General features: G+C 45.5%; 1 protein-coding gene across 1 annotated transcript in view; it reads right to left on the bottom strand.

The window, feature by feature from the left end:
• ADAMTS18 (ADAM metallopeptidase with thrombospondin type 1 motif 18) overlaps positions 1–22877 on the bottom strand; it is a 168920-nt gene that overhangs the window by 22256 nt on the left and 123787 nt on the right. Inside the window, exon 16 of the mRNA XM_063945394.1 lies at positions 21257–21501. Within this exon, the coding sequence (XP_063801464.1) occupies positions 21257–21501 (245 nt within the window). The remainder of the gene's footprint in view (positions 1–21256; positions 21502–22877) is intronic.

Raw genomic sequence — 22877 nt, 5'->3', positions numbered from 1 at the left:
AAAAGCGGGCGCCCGGCATCTCCCTGCGGCCATCGGGTGAGTTGAGCTGGAGGAGGCGGAACTGCGTTTCGTCTCCAAGTGGAACTGACGGAACGCAGTTCCGCCCCGTTCCAGCTCACTTTAACCCCTGGCTATAACAAGAAAATGTTTTGTGTTTTTTTTTTGTGTGTGAAAGGGTGAGATATGTATTGCCTACCTTTCCTTGAGTGCTAGAATAGCTGAAATTATAAAAAAATAAAAAAAATAAAGTTGTTCACTGTTATTGCCATATTTATTTAAGTGTTCTTCCCACATTTCTAGCCACTGCAGTAAATTATAAAATCAACTATCTTCTTAGCTGTTGCCTTTTTAGTAAAATAATTGGCTGCAATGGCAATAATGCACCAGGGTGGTAAGGATTAACTTACTGCTTTGCAGATGTGCATGCATAGGCCAGTTTTGGCTCTCAGTTTTACTTTTTAACTAAAAATTCCAAATACAATTTTCAATTAAAAAAAAAAATCTCAAAAAGTATTTTTATATATATATATATATATATATATATATATATACATTTTAAACTGTCAGTGCCATCCTGAGATACAGTAGTGATAATAGAGCAGGCAATGCGGCAGTGCACTTACCACTACAATACTAGTTAAATAGGCTTCTCCATGCAAAGGATGTGGGAAGCCTTCATCAGATAGCAGATATCACTTCCCAATGGTAAATTTTATATTTACAGAAAAAGTAACGTTGTTGTTGTTGTTGGAGATAGCTAAATCATTATGTTTATGGCAAAGCAAAACCATTTTCAACCTCTTTATGATTAAATGTTTAGTATAATATTAATACTGTACATATAATACAGACCGCATCACAGTGATTGACATATAATACAGAGAGCATAGCTGCTATATAATACAGACAGCATCATAGTGACTGCCATATATTACAGTGAGCATCAGTGATCACCATATATTACAGAGAACATCAGTGACCACCATGTAATACTGAGAGCATCAATGACCACCGTATATTACAGAGAGCATCAGTGACAGGGGCAGGCCAGCTGTACCGGAGTCAGGCTAGCTGTACCGGAGTCAGGCTAGCTGTACCAGAGGAAGGCCAGTGAGCACAGAAAGCTGCAGGGACGACAGGGGCAGGACATGTGTCGGGTGAGAAGCGCAGGTCACAACTGGGATCTGCTGACACTGAGAGGCTGAAAAAATAAGTAATTAATCTAGTATACTAGTGACTACAGAAACACATGGGGCAAAATGTAATAGTCAGTGATTTGCGGAAGCTGGGGCGATTCTGGAGTGAATGTCACTAGATTTAAAGTGGCAAATACTGTAGTTTAAAGGCAAAACTGGGCTATTACATTTGGCCGACGATGATGGTGATGGTGGCAGGTAGTGTTTTTGGGGAGGTTATTTCCTCAATCTAATATCAATAATTTGCTCCAAAAATGTAAACTACCCGCAGTAGTAACGCTGCTCACACACATACTGCCCGCGGTAGTAACGCCCCGCGGTAGTAACGCCACTCACACACATACTGCCCACGGTAGTAACGCCGCTCACACACATACTGCCCGCAGTAGTAACGCCGCTCACACACATACTGCCCGCAGTAGTAACGCCGCTCACACACATAATGCCTGCAGTAGTAACGCCGCTCACACACATACTGCCCGCAGTAGTAACGCCGCTCACACACATACTGCCCGCAGTAGTAACGCCGCTCACACACATACTGCCCGCAGTAGTAACGCCGCTCACACACATAATGCCCGCAGTAGTAACGCCGCACACACACATAATGCCTGCAGTAGTAACGCCGCTCACACACATAATGCCTGCAGTAGTAACGCTGCTCACATACTTACTGCCCGCAGTAGTAACGCCGCTCACACACATACTGCCCGCAGTAGTAACGCCGCTCACACACATAATGCCTGCAGTAGTAACGCCGCTCACACACACTGCCCGCAGTAGTAACGCCGCTCACACACACACTGCCCGCAGTAGTAACGCCGCTCACACACACACTGCCCGCAGTAGTAACGCCACTTACACATATACTGCCCGCAGTAGTAACGCCGCTCACACACATAATGCCCGCAGTAGTAACGCCGCTCACACACATAATGCCCGCAGTAGTAACGCCGCTCACATACTTACTGCCCGCAGTAGTAACGCCGCTCACACACATAATGCCCACTTAAAAGTAACCCCAGAGTGTAGCTGCACTGCTGAAGAGGTAGTTCTTACCAGCGGGAGGTATGTGCACAGTAACCAGCTCTCAGGAATCTTTGTGCTCAGTGTCCACATGGGTCCTCTTGGTGCAGCTGGAGTGCTAGACCCGCAATTGCGTCAGTGGACTATCTCATTCATTCCCACGGCCAGCCATGGGGAGAAGGACTGCAGGAGGCGGGCTGCCAAGTCAATCATTGTGCCTACGGCCTCAGTGGGCGGTGCATAGTGGAGCAGCCAGACAGAGACCTAGGTAGCCTAACCCTATGGAAGCCAGCCTGATCCTCTGTCATAGCACAGTTCCCATCAGGCTGCCAGACACACGGTCTGGATGCGGAACTTACGGCAATCAGTGGAGCGCAGCTGCTGCAGACTAACCAGGGGCGGAGCTTATCACGATCGGGGGTGGGTCTTATGCCGTCTCGGGTAGGAGCTTCTGGTGATGTGGGGTCGGAGAGGGAGGGGTTTGGAGCAACTGTGAAAGGATGTTGGCGTCCGGGAGGGAATAGGCGGCCCGGGACTAGTGGACTCTAATGGGGAAAGAGTATCAGTGATGATCGGAAAAAAAGTGTTTTTTTTCTGTCAACACTATCTGCACTGTCAGGACACCTGTGGGCCTATTTTCAGTGGGGGGCCTGGAGCTGCAGCTCCATCCGCCCCATTGTTAATCCGGCCCTGGGTATCTGCCATTAGTGCAGTGGGATTTAGACAGTTGATGGACGTACTGTGTCCCCGGTACCAAATCCCGTCTAGATTCCACTTCACTAGGAAAGCGATTACCGGACTGTACAGAGACATTAAGAAAAGTGTCCTTGGTGTCCTGAAAAATGCGGTTGTACCCAGTGTCCACTTAACCACGGACATGTGGACAAGTGGAGTAGGGCAAACTAAGGACTACATGACTGTGACAGCCCACTGGGTAGATGTATTGCCTTCCGCAGCAACAATAGTAGGCGGCACCAGTAGCAGCATCTCACAAACGCCAACTCGTTCCTAGGCAGGCTACGCTGTGTATCACCGGTTTGCGTAAGAGGCACACAGCTGACAACCTCTTACGGAAACTGAGGGACATCATTGCACAATGATTTCCTCCACTTAGACTCTCCTGGGGATTTGTGATATCGAACAACGCCACTAATATTGTACATGCATTACATCTGGGCACATTCCAGCACGTCCCATGTTTTGCACATACAATTAATTTGGTGGTGCAGAATTTTTGTAAAAATTAGAGGGGCGTGCAGGAGATGCAGTCGGTGGCCCGAAAAATTGCGGGCCACTTTCGACATTCAGCCACTGCGTGCCAAAACTAAAATACGAAAAGTGCCCGCCGCATATCTCTAGATAATACATTTTAAACATTTGGACTTACTAAACTGTGTAGGTGGAATGTATTTTCCATTCTTGCTAGTTGTGTTGTCAAAAATGGGATTTAAGCCCCAGTCATACCATAGGACAGATATTTTGTGTAACTACTTCCGAAGTGATATAAATCCCATTGGTAGCCACTGAGACAGCCTAAAGGCTTAAAACTGACTAACACAGTGTGCTGCTATCTTTTATGATTGAGAAAATAGGATATAACTTTTTAATTTATCCAACTGGGAATGCAAGAATGTGGAAAATGTTCTCAATGTATAATAAAAGGGGTTTATAAGCAACACTGCACGATAAAGTAACATTTGTAAGCCTACATTTATGTCAGGGTCAATAACCTTGTGTTTAATGCATTACGTTTAACATTTTTACCTTTAAAATATATATATTTTTTCTTTTGGATTACTTATGCTGATTACTAGTAAGGAATTTGTTTTAGAAGGCGCACCCATAAGTCTAGCAAACATTATTTGACCATCTCCAAGGATCTAAAAACATTTTCCATCGACATTTTGCATTTCAGAAAGATGTGTTGACAGAAAAATGTGCTTATAAAACGTATTTATTTAGGTTGTGGCGGGTTAAATAATGAATAGGTGATCATGGAAATAGTTGTCTCTAAACATAATTCCTTGATGACAACTTTTAATTCTGTATTCTCTGGATTTGTGTGGAAATGCTGGTCCATTAACAGCTCGAAACGTGGTTCTTACAGAAATAAAAAGAAAGTTGATTGAACCGAGGCACTCATTTTGTAAAACGGAAGTCATGTTCCCTTTAAAGCATACTTTTTGTCTACTTAACGAGTCGGCCATTTTGTGGGAAGAACCAATATTTGTGAGAAGGCAGGCAATTAATTTACTAGTGACATCACTGAGACATCACTAATCCTGTCATCACTGTTTGAAGGTGACAGACACACTTTAAGATTGGGATTTACAAATTATTAAATTTTATGCTGCTTTATGGAGAAGATAAAGCACATATTAATCCTACTTCTCTAAGGAAAATTATGGTTGCTTAACATTTCATCTCACAGATCTGGACTCTTACCTGTCTTGCAAAAAAACCTTCCACTTACGCTTTGCCATTCCGCAAAATGCTGTTTTGCACTTTACATATAAATTAATATTTTGCAAAATAAATACAGTTGGGAAGAAGTCAGTTGATTTATTTGACCGCCCTGTGTGGTTGAGGTACAGTACAACTGGAATAATGTAACGCCAAATTCTGTCTGCGAAACGCGTAAAATTTATTGAACAAACGCAGAGCAAGGCAGATATTTTGCTGAACAGTTTTTACAATTTGAGTCATCCCTGCAACAAACTGGTGAAAACTGCTACTGTACCATATCTATTTTTAAAGTTTATCTGGAATAAGTCCAACAGTAATTGAAAAATTTCCTAAGTCATAAATGAAGCCGTTTCCTAACAACTCCACATTAAAAGTCTGGACAAGCCAGTAATATAAACCCTTTACGTTGGAAGGACCTCCAGGGCTACAGCCTACTTAATTGGCCAGGATCCAGAACATAATCAGCCAAGTGGAAATAACTTCTAGATTTAAAGTTGGGAATCATGGCCAGTTCTAAACTGAGTTTTTCGGCCTACCACTGAAATATCAGCCACCTGACTTCAGACACAGCACTCAGCAAGCCTGACCACAGGGCAAAGACTTATAAAATTTACAGTTTCTTCATTTCAAAACCACAGACTTTGTGCCTGAGACGTGCCAGATTCAAAAAATGAAATACAACGTTCTATTATTCACCGGATACCCACCATAATTCCCTGTATTTTGTTAAACTGTTCTCACTAAATAATGGCATAGCTTGACAACATTTACTTGTCATTGGATTAATACATCAGCTTTATCAGTTTTTCATTAATCCAAAAGAGTAATGAAACCCACAAATGGTGCTATATACAAGTACTTGTGGAAGTTCCATTGTTCATTTAGTTACAGGAAAATACATAAAATAGCTAAAAAGAAAAAAAAAATGTCTAATTCATAAGTAGAATATACTGTATGTTTGCAGTCTTTTTTCTTAACCAGAAACTGACTTTAAAACTCAAATGTAGTGCAAGCACCAAGGGGTCTATTCAGGGGTGGATTGGAAAGGACAACCATCTCGGGTAATTTATGGAAGAAGCCCTAATGGGGGTGCGGTCTGATGAGGGGGTGGGGTCTGTTGAGGGGGCTGGAATCCCTCTTCATAGAGCCTGATTGTATGCAATTGGGCCTTCCGTGCATTTTTTGCTGCAGTTGTGTCTGAGACCAGGTGCAGATTGGGAATTATTTGTAGGCCTGTGAAATTTTGTACAAGTGGCACAACATGGGCAGCACAACAGGTATAACATCCCATGTAGCCATGTAAGAATCACTGGATGGCAGAGTTGCTGTATTGCAGAGATGGAATAACAGAATGATTGGGCAGAAGCAGTGTACTGAGTGCGGTGGGCTGCCTGTCATGTGGGGGGTGGGTCCACATGACAACACAAAAAACAGGCCCTACAGACACGTCAGGCAATGAGCCCTTTGGCCAATCTACCCCTAGTACTATATAGCTGTCTGTAGCTGAATTCATTATGATGTCACAGTGGTACTGTCTAGCTGCAGCTGAATGCATTGTGATGTTACAGAGGAACTGTCTAGCTGCAGCTGAATGTATTGTGACGTCACAGTGGTACTGTCTAGTTGCCTGCAGCTGAATGCATTGTGATGTCACAGAGCTACTGTCTGTCTGCAGTTGAACGCATTGTGATATCACAGAGGTACTATTTAGCTGTCTGCAGCTGAATGCATCGTGATGTCACAGAAGTATTGTCTGTCTGCAGCTGAATGCAATGTGATGTCACAGAAGTATTGTCTAACTGTCTGCAGCTGAATGCAATGTGATGTCACAGAGGTACTTTCTACCTGCCTGCAGCTGAATGCAATGTGATATCACAGAGGTATTGTCTAGCTTCCAGCAGCTGAATGCATTGTGATGTCACAGTGGTACTGTCTAGCTGCCTACAGATGAGTGCATTGTGATGTCACAGAGGTACCGTGTAGCTGCCTACAGTTGAATGCAATGTGGTGTCACAGAGGTACTTTCTAACTGCCTGCAGCTGAATGCATTGTGATGTCACAGTGGTACTGTCCAGATGACTGCAACTGAATGCATTGTGATGTCACAAAGATACTGTCTAGCTGCCTGCAGCTGAATGCATTGTGATGTCACAGAGGTACTATTTAGCTGTCTGAAGCTGAATGCATTGTGATGTCACAGAAGTACTGTCTAACTGCCTGCAGCTGAATGCAATGTGATGTCACAGCGGTACTTTCTAGCGGGTGGTCTTCTGTTTGCCGGCGGTCGGCCTCCCGGCGCTCAGTATACTGGCGCCGGGAGCCCGACAGCCGGCATACCGACAATTATTTTCCCTCGTGGGGGTCCACGACCCCCATAGAGGGAGAATAAAATAGTGTGGCGCGCGTAGCGCGCCACCGTGCCCGTAGCGTGGCGAGCGCAGCGAGCCCGCAAGGGGCTCATTTGCGCTCGCCAAGCTGTCGGTAAGCCGGCGGTCGGGCTCCCGGCGCCGGGATGCTGGTCGCCGGGAGCCCGACCGCCGGCCAGCCGTAGTGAACCCCTTTCTAGCTGCCTGCAGCTGAATGCATTGTGATATCACAGAGATAGTGTCTAGCTGCCTGCAGCTAAATGAATTGTGATGTCACAGAGGTATTGTCTAACTGCCTGCAGCTGAATGCATTGTGACGTCACAGAGGTACTATTTAGCTCTTTGCAGCTGAATGCAATGCGATATCACAGAGTTACTTACTAACTGCCCACATCTGAATGCATTGTGATGTCACAGAGATACTGTCTAGCTGCCTGCAGCTGAATGCATTGTGACGTCACAGAGGTACTATTTAGCTTTCTGCAGCTGAATACATTGTGACGTCACAGAAGTACAGTCTAGCTGCCTGCAGCCAGGGCCGTAACTAGGTGTGTGCCATTGGTGCCTTGCTCACAGCGCAAATGCACTGAGGGCGCACCATCTGGCAGCACACCCACATGGCATTTACACAATGCACTCACTCCGGCCGCCCGCTGCATTCCGCTTCTCGTCTCCCTTCGGCCACCTCTGTAACAAGTGAGCGTTACCGCTGCCGTCTCCTTCTGGGATTGCAAGAGCTACTGTCTGTCTGCAGTTGAACGCATTGTGATGTCACAGAGGTACTATTTAGCTGTCTGCAGCTGAATGCATTGTGATGTCACAGAAGTATTGTCTAACTGTCTGCAGCTGAATGCAATGTGATATCACAGAGGTACTGTCTAGCTTCCTGCAGCTGAATGCATTGTGATGTCACAGTGGTACTGTCTAGCTGCCTACAGATGAGTGCATTGTGGCAAAATAAGGGGTGTGGTTTCGTTGGAATGGGCGTGGTTTCGCATAAAGGGGCGTGACATTGCAGGAAAAGACTACCTTATACCCCAGTTCTGCAACCTGCACGCCCATACGTTGGCCACCACAGGAAAGAAAAATAATCCTGATTCATGCCCCTTACATTATTTGTCATTTTTCCTCATTATAGTAATGCCCAGTATACATTATGCCACATACTGCAATGCCCTTAGACATTATTCCACACACAATAATGCACGACACAATATGCACACACTGTAATGCCCCCGACACATTATGCCACACACCGTAATGCCTGTGACACATTATGACAGGAATCGCAATGCCCGTTATACATTATGCTACACACTGCAATGCCTCTGATACATTATAGCACATACAATGTCTGTGACACATTATGACACACACCGCAATGTCCGTGATACATTATACCACAATGCCCGTGATATAGTATACCATACACCGTAATGCCTGTGACACAAACCGCAATGCCCTGCCCGTTACACCCTATGCCACACACCGCAATGCCCGTTATGTATTATGCCACACTGCAATGACCCTGAGACATTATACCACATACCACAATGCCCGTGATATAGTATACCACACACCGTAATGCCTGACACATTATGACACACACCGCAATGTCCGTGATACATTATGCCACACACTGCAATGACCCTGAGACATTATACCACATATCACAATGCCCGCGATATAGTATACCATACACCGTAATGCCTGTGACACATTATGACACACACCGCAATGTCCGTGATACATTATACCACACACCGTAATGCCCATTACACATTAAGTCCTACAGTAAGGCTTCTAATTACTTTTCAATTACCTGCTCGTTGTCAGGGGTTTCATGCACTGGGTGTCATGCTCGTTGCCAGGGGTTTCATGCTCTTGGTTCCATGCACGGTGCCAGGGGTTTTCATGCTCAGGGTGTCATGCTCGTTGCCAGGGGTTTCATGCACTGGGTGTTATGCTCGTTGCCATGTGTTTCATGCACTGTGTTTCATGCTCGTTGCCAGGTGTTTCATGCACTGTGTGTCATGCTCGTTGCTAGGGCTGTGCTCCCAGTGCCACATATGTCCCCAGTGCCAGATATTCCCCCACGGTGCCAGGTACTCACATGCCCCAGTGCCAAATATAGCCCCCCCCCATGTGCCAGGTACACATATACCCCCCCAGTGCCACATATGCCCCCAGTGCCAGATATTCCCCCCAAGTGCCACATATGCCCCCAGTGCAGATATGCCCCCAGTGCCATATATTCCCCCCCAGTGCCAAATATGCCCCCAGTGCCATATATTCCCCCCCAGTGCCAAATATGCCCCCAGTGCCAGATATGCCCCCCCCAGTGCCATATATGCCCCCAGTGCCAGATATCCCCCCCCCAGTGCCATATATGCCCCCGGTGCCAGATATTCCCCCCCTCCAGTGCCATATATGCCCCTAGTGCCAGATATTCCCCCCCAGTGCCATATATGCCCCCAGTGCCAGATAATGCCCCAGTGCCAGATATCCCCCCCCCTGCCAGATATTCCCCCCCAGTGCCATATATGCCCCCAGTGCCAGATAATGCCCCAGTGCCAGATATCCCCCCCCCTGCCAGTTATTCCCCCCCAGTGTCATATATGCCCCCAGTGCCAGATAATGCCCCAGTGCCAGGTATCCCCCCCCTGCCAGTTATTCCCCCCCAGTGTCATATATGCCCCCAGTCGCCAGATAATGCCCCAGTGCCAGATATCCCCCCCCTGCCAGATATTCCCCCTCAGTGCCATATATGCCCCCCAGTGCCAGATAATGCCCCAGTGCCAGATATCCCCCCCCCTGCCAGTTATTCCCCCCCAGTGCCAGATAATGCCCCAGTGCCAGATATCCCCCCCTGCCAGTTATTCCCCCCAGTGCCAGACATCCACCCCCCCCGCCAGATATTCCCCCCCAGTGCCAGATAATGCCCCAGTGCCAGATATCCCCCCCAGTGCCATATATGCCCCCAGTGCCAGACAATGCCCCAGTGCCAGATATCCCTCCCCTGCCAGTTATTCCCCCCAGTGCCAGATATTCCCCCCAGTGCCAGATATCATTCCCCCCCCCGTCGCCGCCGTCGCTTTTTGGAGGGACACGGAGGGTACAGCCTCTCCTGTGTCCCTCCTGCTGCATCATCTCCAGCGGCCGCGGGTCTAATAGGGGGAAGTGCCGGTTCGTGAGCCAATTAGAGCTCACGGACGGCACTTCTCCCTATCAGACCCGCGGCCGCCGGAGTTGATGCAGCAGGAGGGACACAGGAGACGCTGTGCCCTCCGTGTCCCTCCAACAAGCGGCGGAGGGAAGGAGAAAGCAGACTGACATGCGGACGCTCGTCCGCATGTCAGTCTGCTGTAAATCAGTGGCGCCCCCGCAGCCCTCGCCCCCAAGCCACCGCGAGGACTGCGGGGGCAGTAGTTACGCCACTGTGTCACAGTGGTACTGTCTAGCTGCCTACAGATGAGTGCATTGTGATGTTACAGAGGTACTGTGTAGCTGCCTGCAGCTGAATGCATTGTGATGTCACAGAAGTACAGTCTAGCTGCCTGCAGCTGAATGCATTGTGATGTCACAGAGGTACTATTTAGCTGTCTGAAGCTGAATGCATTGTGATGTCACAGAAGTACTGTCTAACTGCCTGCAGCTGAATGCACTGTGATGTCACAGAGGTACTTTCTAGCTGCCTGCAGTTGAATGCACTGTGATGTCACAGAGGTACTTTCCAGCTGCCTGCAGCTGAATGCATTGTGATATCACAGAGATATTGTCTAGCTGCATGCAGCTAAATGAATTGTGATGTCACAGAGGTACTGCCAAGCTGCCTGCAGCTGAATGCATTGTGACATCACAGAGGTACTATTTAGCTTTCTGCAGCTGAATACATTGTGACGTCACAGAAGTACAGTCTAGCTGCCTGCAGCCAGGGCCGTAACTAGGTGTGTGCCATTGGTGCCTTGCTCACAGCGCAAATGCACTGAGGGCGCACCATCTGGCAGCACACCCACATGGCATTTACACAATGCACTCACTCCGGCCGCCCGCTGCATTCCGCTTCTCGTCTCCCTTCGGCCACCTCTGTTACAAGTGAGCGTTACCGCTGCCGTCTCCTTCTGGGACTGCAAGGCAGGATCCGATGATCCGTAGCCGCCCCCACTGTGTCTCCACGGACTCGGGACGGGAGAGATGTGATGACAGCTGTTTCCCATACTGCCCTGCGCCGAGAGGAGCTGCTGCTGCTGTAGTTGGGAGAGGAGGAGCAGACAGTACATGTCAGTCAAGTCAGCCACTGCTGCCTCACACACTCTTACCCTGCAGCAGCAGTCCAGCGCAGCACACAGGCACAGGGTGTGCTGCAAAAAGGTGCTCAGGTGACCTTTCCCTCACCTGCCTTCACTTGAGGATGGTGAGTAGAATATAAAATAAATTGATACTGCATATAAATATAATTATAAGTAGTGATTGGTGGCGGAGGGGGGGGAGGTAGAAGTATCAAGAAAGGAAGGTTACATTATAAATTAAAGAAATTGAAACTGAAGTTGGCATAGGGAGGGTGGACATTAATTGGGAGGTAAAGTTATACATTTAAATAGAGTGAGGCATAGAGAGGAAGCTTGGGGGGTGAGTATAAACCCCTTCTCTATGCCTCACTCCCTCTAAATTTATAATTATAAAAACTTCACCCAGGGCTGTAACTAGCTATATAATAGTATAATACTTTCTCTCTCTCTCTCTTGGATTCTGTCTGCCGTAATGTGTAAAAAGGGGGACTCAGCCTGCCGTAATGTGTAAAAAGGGGGACTCTGCCTGCAGTAACATGTAAAAAGGGGGACTCTGCTGCTGTAATATGTAAAAAGGGGGACTCTGCTGCCATAATGTGTAAAAAGGGGGACTCTGCCTGTCCTGCCGTAAGGTGTAAAATGGAGCTCTGTGGCCACGTCCCTTCCCCATGAAGCCACGCCCCTACATGTTTGCCTTGCGCCTGCGGCGCCCAATGACACTGTTTTGTATATTGGGGGGGGGGGGCATCGGTGCTGTTTCTCGCACACAGCGCTAAAATGTCTAGTTACAGGACTGCCTTCAGCTAAATGCAATGTGGTGTCACAGAGGTACTTTCTAACTGCCTGCAGCTGAATGCATTGTTATGTCACAGAGATACTGTCTAGCTGCCTGCAGCTGAATGCATTGTGATGTCACAGAAGTACTGTCTAATTGCCTGCAGCTGAATGCAATGTGATATCACAGAGTTACTTTCTTACTGCCTGCAGCTGAATGCAATGTGATGTCACAGAGGTAATTTCTAGCTGCCTGCAGCTGAATGCAATGTGATACCACAGAGTTACTTTCTAACTGCCTGCAGCTGAATGCATTGTGATGTCACAGATTTACTGTCTAGCTGCCTGCAGCTGAATGCAATGTGGTGTCACAGAGGTACTTTCTAACTGCCTACAGCTGAATACATTGTGATGTCACAGTGGTACTGTCCAGATGCCTGCAGCTGAATGCATTGTGATGTCACAGAGGTACTGTTTAGCTGTCTGCAGCTGAATGCATTGTGATGTCACAGAACTACTGTCTAACTGCCTGCACCTGAATGCATTGTGATGTCAGAGAGGTACTTTCTAGCTGCCTGCAGCTGAATGCAATGTGGTGTCACAGAGGTACTTTCTAGCTGCCTGCAGCTGAATGCAATGTGATATCACAGAGTTACTTACTAACTGCCTGCAGCTGAATGCATTGTGATGTCACAGAGGTCCTTTCTAGCTGCCTGCAGCTGAATGCATTGTGATGTCACAGAGATGCTCTCTAGCTGCCTGCAGCTAAATGCATTGTGATGTCACAGAGGTACTGTCTAACTGCCTGCAGCTGAATGCATTGTGACATCACAAAGGTACTATTTAGCTCTCTGCAGCTGAATGCATTGTGATGTTACATAAGTACTGTCTAGCTGCTTGCAGCTGAATGTATTGTGATGTCACAGAGATACTGTCTATCTGCCTGCAGCTGAATGCATTGTGATGTCACAATGGTACTGTCCAGCTACCTACAGCTGAATGCATTGTGATGTCACAGAGGTACTTTCTAACTGCCTGCAGATGAATGCATTGTGATGTCAGAGAGATAAAGTCTAGCTGCCTGCAGCTTAATACATAGTAACATAGTATCTAAGGTTGAAAAAAGACAATTGTCCATCGGGTTCAACCTATTTGTGGTCTCCTATGTACGATTATTTTGTATAAAATTTTGACTGAAGTTACCGACTGCCGTTCCGATTAACCCCTCTTTTTTATAATAACCATAGTGCGTGACTATGTCCTGTAACCCTGGATATCCTTATCCATAAGGAATTTATCTAACCCATTCTTAAAGGTGTTGACTGAGTTGGCCATTACAACTCCCTCAGGGAATTCCAAACACGTATCGTCCTTACCGTAAAAAAGCCTTTACGCCGTATTGTGTGGAATCTCCTCTCCTCTAACCTGAGCGAGTGTCCACGAGTCCTCTGTGTTGATCTAACCAAAATCAGGTCCTGCGCAAGATCTGTATATTGTCCCCTTATATATTTGTAAATGTTGATCATGTCCCCTCTTAATCTCCTCTTTTTCAGTGTGAACATGCCTAGTCTTGCAAACCTTTCCTCGTATTCCAGCGTCTCCATACCCTTAATTAGGTTGGTCGCCCGCCTTTGAACATTTTCTAGCTCCAGGATATCCTTTTTGTAGTAAGGTGCCCAGAATTGTACACAGTATTCAAGGTGTGGCATCACAAGTGATTTATATAACGGGAGTATAATACTCTCGTCCCTAGCATCAATTCCCCGTTTTATGCATGCTAATATCTTATTAGCCTTCTTTGCTGCAGTCCTACTTTGGGTACTACTGCTTAGTTTGCTATCTATGAGGACACCTAAGTCCTTTTCCAGTACAGAATCCCCTAATCTTACCCCATTTAGTAGGTAGGTGTTATTTTTGTTCTTGTTACCACAGTGCATTACCTTACACTTGTCTGTATTGAAGCGCATTCTCCATTTCGCTGCCCAAGCTTCTAATTTAACTAAGTCAATCTGAAGCGACTCAGCATCCCCCTCCGCATTTATAACTTTACACAATTTGGTATCATCTGCAAAAATTGACACCATGCTCTCTAGACCTTCTGTTAGGTCGTTAATGAAAATATTGAACAATAGCGGTCCTAATACTGAGCCTTGCGGCACACCACATAGCACTTCAGTCCAAGTTGAAAAAGATCCATTAACCACAACGCGCTGCTCCCTATTATCTAACCAGTTTTTGACCCAAGTGCATATTGTGCTTCCTAGCCCTGATTCTTGTAGCTTGTAGATAAGTCTCATGTGTGGTACAGTATTGAACGCTTTGGCAAAATCTAAAAAGATTACATCCACCTCTTTACCCTGATCTAGGTTTGCGCTTACTGTTTCATAAAAGCCAAGTAAGTTGGTTTGACAGGATCTGTCCTACATAAACCCATGTTGATTCCTTTTAATGACCTTATAGACTTCAAGGAACTTCTGAACACTATCTCTTAGAATACCTTCCAATACTTTCCCCACTATAGATGTAAGACTAACTGGTCTATAATTAGCTGGTTCAGCTTTACTTCCCTTTTTGAATATAGGCACTACTTCCGCTATACGCCAGTCTTTGGGAACCATACCTGATATTACTGAATCCTTAAAGATCAAAAATAGCGGCTTTGCAAGTTCAGAATGAAGCTCCATTGGAACCCTTGGGTGAATACCATCGGGACCTGGTGACTTATTAATCTTTAAATGTTTTAATCGGTCAAAGACTACTTCCTCGCTTAAATAAGTACCTATCAGTGGGATATTCTCATTATTGAGATTATATGTTAGTCCCTGAATTGGGTCCTCTCTAGTAAATACTGTTGAAAAAAACTCATTTAGTGTGTCCGCTATGTCATTATCATTTTTGCTTAAGACTCCCAACTTGTCTTTTAAAGGGCCTATACTCTCCTTCTTTAATATCTTGCTATTAATGTATTTAAATAATTTTTTGGGATTCGCTTTGCTTTCCTTTGCTACTAGTTTTTCATTTTCGACTTTAGCCGCTCTTATTTCCTTTTTGCATATTTTGTTACATTCCTTATAGTGCTGAAATGACTCTGCTTCCCCGTCAGATTTGTATTTTTTTTAAATGCTCGCCTTTTCTTGCCCATAAGTTCCTTAATCTTTTTGTTAAGCCACATCGGTTTATGATTTTTATTCCTTTTTTTGCTGCTCGTAGGAATAAATATGAGTGTATTTTTAGCTAGCAGGAATTTTAGTACCTCCCATTTCTCCGCAGTATTTTTTCCTAAAAACAAACCTTCCCATTCAATATCCCTGAAAAATACCCTCATCTTATCAAAATTTGCTTTGCTAAAGTTTAGAGTCCTAGTTGAGCCAGTATAGGGCTGTTTATGGAAACTGATATTGAATGTGACCATATTGTTGTCGCTGTTTCCTATGGGTTAATGCATTGTGAGGTCAGAGAGGTACTGTCTGCCTGCAGCTGAATGCATTGTGATGTCACAGAGGTACTTTCTAACTGCCTGCAGCTGAATACATTGTGATGTCACAGAGATACTGTCTAGCTGCCTGCAGCTGTATGCATTGTGATGTCACAGAGGTATTATTTTGCTGTCTGCAGCTGAATGCATTGTTATGTCACAGAAGTACTGTCTAATTCCCTGCAGCTGAATGCAATGTGATATCACAGAGTTTCTTTCTTACTGCCTGCAGCTGAATGCAATGTGATGTCACAGAGGTAATTTCTAGCTGCCTGTAGCTGAATGCAATGTGATGTCAAAGAGTTTCTTTCTAACTGCCTGCAGCTGAATGCATTGTGATGTCACAGAGATACTGTCCAGCTGCCTGCAGCTGAATGCAATGTGGTGTCACATAGGTACTTTCTAACTGCCTGCAGCTGAATGCATTGTGATGTCACAGTGGTACTGTCCAGATTCCTGCAGCTGAATGCATTCTGATGTCACAAAGATACTGTCTAGCTACCTGCAGCTGAATGCATTGTGATATCATAGAGATACTGTCTAGCTGCCTGCAGCTGAATGCATTGTGATGTCACAGTGGTACTGTCCAGCTACCTACAGCTGAATGCATTGTGATATCACAGAGATACTGTCTAGCTGCCTGCAGCTGAATGCATTGTGATGTCACAGTGGTACTGTCCAGCTACCTACAGCTGAATGCATTGTGATGTCACAGAGATACAGTCTAGCTGCCTGCAGCTGAATGCATTGTGATGTCACAGAGGTACTATTTAGCTGTCTGCAGCTAAATGCATTGTGATGTCACAGAAGTATTGTCTAACTGCCTGTAGCTGAATGCACTGTGATGTCAAAGAGTAACAGTCTAACTACCTAGACTTTTTACTCCAGAATTTTGACTATAAAAATAATTTGAAAAATGCAAAGAAGATATTTCTAATATATTCTTTGTGTTTTTTATATACTTTATATAATCAAATCTCTGGTATATTCAAAAGTATAACAGGAAAGGCTCTGCCTCACCGCATGTCACTGGTACACACAGGCTGCTGTGACACAGGAAGCAGAAAACACTGTACAACAGTTTCTTACCAGTAATATTTAATAGAAGCGGGATGCCATTCACAAAGTGTACTATGGGGCTAATTCAGACCTGATCGCTGCTGTGCGTTTTTGCGATCAGGTCTGAACTGCGAATGCATGTGTATGCCAGAAATACGATCGGCATCTCAGCCCAGTAATACCCTCTGCCTGATTGACAGGCAGAGGCATTCACTGGGCGGGAGGTGGTGGGCTATCGGCTGCCGTTTTGGGGGCGCGGTCCGGGCAATGCAGGCTTGCCTGGACCGTGCGGGGGTGAGCCTCGGTGGCTGCGTGATGTCACACGCAGCCGCTGCGACCCGGGACGCAGCAAAAAAGTTGCCTACCGGTGCAGCAATGCTGCGCAGGTAGGGACTTTTTTGGTGAGTGCGCTAGCATCGCAGCCGTGTTATGCTATTGCACCCGTGTGGCGGTGGGAGGGCCAGACATGCGGGGCGGACTAGCCCTGTGCCGGATGTCCCCCTGCATGTCATGGTGGCTGATCGTAGCCATGCAAAATTTTGCACGGCTACAATCAGGAACTAGGCCCTATGGGGGTCATTCCGAGTTTTTCGCTCGTTATTTTTTTTTGCTACGGAGCGATAAGTCGCAAACTGCGCATGCGCAATGTTCGCAGTGCGCCTGCGCCAAGTAAATTAGCAAAAAAGTTTGGTATTTTACTCACGGCGTAACAAAGTTTTTTCATCGTTCTGGTGATCGGAGTGTGATTGACAGGAAGTGGGTGTTTCTGGGCGGAAACTGACCATTTTCTGGGAGTGTGCGGAAAAACGCAGGCATTTCAGGGAAAACGCGGGAGTGGCTGGAGAAATGGGGGAGTGTCTGGCCAAACGCTGTGTGTGTTTGTGACGTCAAACCAGGAACGAAACTGACTGAACTGATCGCAATGTAGGAGTAAGTCTGGAGCTACTCAGAAACTGCTAAGAATTTTCTATTCGCAATTCTGGGAAAACGCGGGAGTGGCTGGAGAAATGGGGGAGTGTCTGGCCAAACGCTGTGTGTGTTTGTGACGTCAAACCAGGAACGAAACTGACTGAACTGATCGCAATGTAGGAGTAAGTCTGGAGCTACTCAGAAACTGCTAAGAATTTTCTATTCGCAATTCTGCTAATCTTTCGTTCGCAATTCTGCTAAGCTAAGATACACTCCCAGAGGGTGGCGGCTAAGCGTGTGCAATGCTGCTAAAAGCAGCTAGCGAGCGAACAACTCGGAATGAGGGCCAATATCTGCACTTTATTACACTTTACTTGCTGGAGTTTATATTGCTGGACTAGTAATAGATATTGGCATCCAAGACTTTTAACTATGACCATTGTATATTTATATGCAGCGGTCTTATTAAAATAGTAACCACAAAAGTGTTTTCAGATATATAACTTTCTGTATCTTATGTTTGTGCATACAATATCAATTTGTGATTTAAATAAATACACTTATGGTTTTAAAAATAATAATAATAAGAATAATAATAATAATAAAGTACATTAAGGTTACCAGATTTTCTCTCCTTCACTAAAAATAGATATTTGTGATACAAGATAACAATGTACTAAAAATGGGGGCATCCAATTAGGCACAATAAAACATTGCGTATGAAAACGTTTTTCTCGATTTTTTTTACTGATATTTATTTTTACAGGCTATCCAATTTGACCGCCCTTAAAAAAATAATTTTTCCCATGACAAAACATAGGTTCAGTGAAACCTAAGGCAGGTGACACAAAATCCCCAATTAGCTGCAGCTCGCACCTGCTAATCGGGGTTAATTGGATAGCCCCCGGCGATACAATAACCTTTTGTAAATGGACACAGATAACTGGATACTGGCCTTAGCGCCTATACTCCTACGTATTATAATACTAACTTAAATAGGTTGTGTGACTATACATCTTCACAGTCAGACCCATAGGCAAATGCAAGGGGGGGTTCCGGTTGCCCAGAAACCCCCCTATCATTGGCAAGTGGCAAACTATGACAACAACAGCAATGGTATATAATACGATTACTAGAGCTGCCACCACATCATGCAAAGCTCCTGCACATGCCCAGTGGTAGCAGCTTCTTCTACCAAGTTTGCTGTGTGTGTGCTTCTGAGCTCTCATTCAGTGCACTGGACCAAAGAGTAGCTACCAGAAAGAAGAGACAGGAGCCTTACCATGAGGTGGGAGAATGTGAGCCTAGAAAGTGCAGTACTAGTTCCACAATGTTTGTGCCTTCCATAATGGATGTTTAACCTTTTCCTGATCACTTATATTTCTATAATTGAAACATCTTTGATACAGCCTATACTTTAGATCATCCATAATGTTCCATAGAGTGGGATATTTGCAGATTGCATTTGAAAACCCCCTCTAGAAATCCTGCGTTTGTCACTGGGACCACATAATTTTTTTGGGAAGGGGGGGGGGGGGGGACCAGTGCTCTTTCTAGCACAGGGCACCAAAACATCTACTTATGGCTCTGGTGAGAGAGCTGTCTGCTTATCTTTAAACATTGACAAGAACGATTTAACTACTTTACAATATATATCATTCTTAAATGATTTCTGCGGTATAATGCATTGAAACAATATACTGTACTTTATGTATAGCAGGCACTAGAAAATACTGGGTAATCAAATCATGTCTTAAAGCGAGCAAAAGTCAACCCAGTCCTTAAATCCCTACTTGCCACATAAAGAAATCAGAGCCCAGGCTATAGCATCTGTAAAGCTTATCAGGTAAGAGGTACATGAGATATTACTGGCCACTTTAACACTTACAATTATTTTGCTTCTATTACTGTATTTTATATACATATTTTTTTAAATCTTTAAATAAATAAGACATTTCTATCATCAATATGTATGGAGCGGGAAGGAATGTGTTCGTGGATGCAGGAATAGAGAGGGAAGTTGCTGGCTAAAATTTAAATTGAAGCCTATTGCAAACCTCCAAACTGTCCCGATTTTAGCAGGACAGTCCCATTTTTCTGGGACTGTCCTGCTGTCCCACCCGCAGGTTACAGTGTCCCGTGGTGGGGGCAGTTGGAAGACCCTCTCTTATTTAGAGCAGCAGTGAATAGATGCTGTGCGTATGCGCACAGTGTCTGCTCACTGGGAGAGAGGGACAGAGGACATGCTAGCAGCTCACAGAGCACTGGGCATACCACCACATTGTAGAAAATGGGGGGTGGCCTCATGGGAAGTCCCACAATCATGGGCCATGCCCCTAGCAGCAAAACCATGCCCCCTAATTCGGGATTTTGTCCCTCCAAGGAACTAGGAAAAGTTGGGAGGTATGCTATTGGCATACCTCCCAACTGTCCCAATTTCAGCGGGACAATCCCGCTATTCGGTCACTGTCCCGCTGTCCCACCCATGTGTCGCAGTGTCCCGTGGGCGGGGGGGCAGCTGGGGGAAGCTTTGATCACCCGCTGCTCTGCAAAGCAGCGAGTGATCTCTGAATACATGCTGTGCGCACGCACACGGCATGTATTCAGTGCTAGGAGGGGAGAAGGGGGCTGCCCTGCTGCTCGGCGAGCGCTGGGCACTCCCCCAAAGTGAAGAAAAGCAGGTCGGCGCCGGGTGACCACGCCCACCAATCGGAAGCCACACTCCCACCAGATGAGGCCACACACCCTTTTTGGGACGCGCACGGCTCCGCCGCGTGAGGGGCCCGATTTCCGGCCCTGAAAAGTTGGGAGGTATGTATTGGCATTGTTGAATTTCCATCACCACTTCAATACAATTGCTTGTTACTGGCCACGGGAATCCCTAACCAAAAACATGATTAAACAAAGAGTATTTCTATTAAAAGCTTGCATACAACAGTGAGAAGCTGTTAACAACATAACTCATTCATTAAGCATTTCCCCGGTGGGACGCAGTCAGACCAGATTATAATTAAGTGTTTATATTAGGTCAGATATGTCTGGCTTCTTGTAGTTAGAGCTTTGATCAGGAGCAAACCACACATCTCCTTAACCAGCTTGACTAAAGATATCTTGTAGCTGAAGCAGTGACTCATATCGGCACCATCTAAAGGTCACCTTGTAAGCATCTCTAAATCAATATAGTGTTAACATCAAACTTATAGCTAGGGCTCCTTGGCTGGGTTACTGCTAAGTGTGTTTTAAGTTGTACAAATGCTGTTGATGGCTATTGGAGAAGGGTTTTTGGTTTGTATTATTTCATGTAATGGTGAAACATAAACGTGTTCTGCACAGGATTTCTGAAAGGGTGGAAAGTGCACTTACCCATCACAGGGAGCCTCCTTAGACATCATACGGTATTTTAGAATGACAATAAATTTACTATAACGTCAGATTGCTATTATTATTTATATAGTGACACAAATTATATGGCGTGGTAAATATACCGTGCAGAATGTGCATTTTTTGTTTATATACATTATGATAGACAGCTGAGTGCTAGGGGCCCAACTTGTTTTTCATAATGGCAGCATGGTTGGCGTAATGGTTAGCATTATTGTCTCACAGCCCTGAGGTCTTGGGTTTGATTCCTACCACAGCCCTAGTGTGGAGTTTGTATATCCCTTCCTTATATTCCCCAAATAAATAAATTCTTACTTCCAAGACTAGGGTCTCATTTGTCGGTCCATCCGCGTAAAGACTCTCCAGCTGTTGAAATGACCTTTTATAAGTAAAAATAGTCCCGGCAAAGGAGAACTTTCCTGGCCAATCAATGGTCCAATCACTAGTCAGGTAGTATTTCCTGCTTAGGTTTCTCACAGCGAGGTAACTGGTAGAAGGTTGAAGTTCCTGGAAATGGATACTTCTTGCACCAGCCGGAACAGTCACCACAGGATAGTAGTCTGGACACAATAGAAATATTATGAGCACCTGGTATTTATTTCCTGCAAAGAAATAACTAACACTGTATGTTAGATGTGCAAGTATTATTGTATAAAGAGGGGAGATTGGCACCATCGCTTGCTGTACTCATTTGATAAGAACCACTGTTCTGCTCTGATGGAGGCCTCGCACCTTCTGCTATTACACTCTGGTGATCAGTCACACCCAGCAATCTATAAATGAGTTCAGCTGGTCATGTCACTAACACAAACACCCTCATGAGTCATAACAACCTTATAGCTAGCCACAGGAAGGCTTTGCCCAGTGTTCTACTTATGTACAGTACATGGATAAGCACAGCACGCCTACTGGCTATTATCCTAAAGCTCTCCAAAAAAAGTCACAAACATCAAAGCAATAACACACATAGGCGCTGGAACAGGGGGGTAAGGGGGCAGCTTGCACCCCCCAAAATATTTGAGTGGCGCCAAAATACTGGGTCGCAGGGCACAGTGTGGCCACCATCTACAGTTAATACAGTGTCAAGACGGAGATACAGTAATACCATTTTCAGCTGCTGCTCCACCTCCTACCTCCCCAGAGCCCTTCTCGCCTGCCTCCAGGGCCCCTTCAGTGTGTGGCTAGTTACTGTGGGCTGCCCCTCCGCTGTGACCAGCCCTGTACCCTTCTCACCTCTCACTTCATGTGTTCCTCACCTCTTCCTCTTCAGCTCCCCTTTGTCCTCCCATCGCCTTCTCTCACGGCACCCCCCAGACCTTCCCCCATTTCCAACCAAGTTCAGCTGAAAATGTACCCTGTAAAGTTTCCTACCATGCACAGCCTCAGCCAGGGGGTGATCTATGAGTGGATCCTGTCTCTTTTTCTTCTACATAAAGTCTCTTGCATGTTACATGTTGCATGTAATATACACATTTTGTGGGAAATCACACGAAAAAATCAGAATACCCTTAATATGTACAGTAAGTATCCCCTGAAAGTATTACAGGAGTTCCGCAGCAGACATCAAAGGTATCTGCTGTGCTTTCCCTGTTTCCCATTGCAATAGTGATGGCGTTAGCCATTGTAGTCTATAAGCTACATATAGCACAATATACTAGGAGAAGGATTGTTCGGATCCCTCCCCAGTAACAGTCACTGGTGTCTAATGACCATTCGTGCGCAGTAGATCCACAGCATAAAGTAACGTGATCCCTGATGCGATCACTTTAGCTTACACATTGCTGGGATGGGATCCTATTGGAGAGCCTGTCCCTGGATGTGATATTTAATACATCTTGGAAGAAATCAATTTATTATTGTCCGAGTAGAGGCAATAAGAAATTCTATTTATCTATTTATTTTGGCCATTTCCGACGGCTCGGAACTACAAATTGTT

Source organism: Pseudophryne corroboree, chromosome 11 (assembly GCF_028390025.1).
Source record: "Pseudophryne corroboree isolate aPseCor3 chromosome 11, aPseCor3.hap2, whole genome shotgun sequence".
In the NCBI taxonomy this organism is placed as follows: domain Eukaryota; kingdom Metazoa; phylum Chordata; class Amphibia; order Anura; family Myobatrachidae; genus Pseudophryne; species Pseudophryne corroboree.
This window is presented reverse-complemented; position numbering and strand designations above follow the sequence as displayed.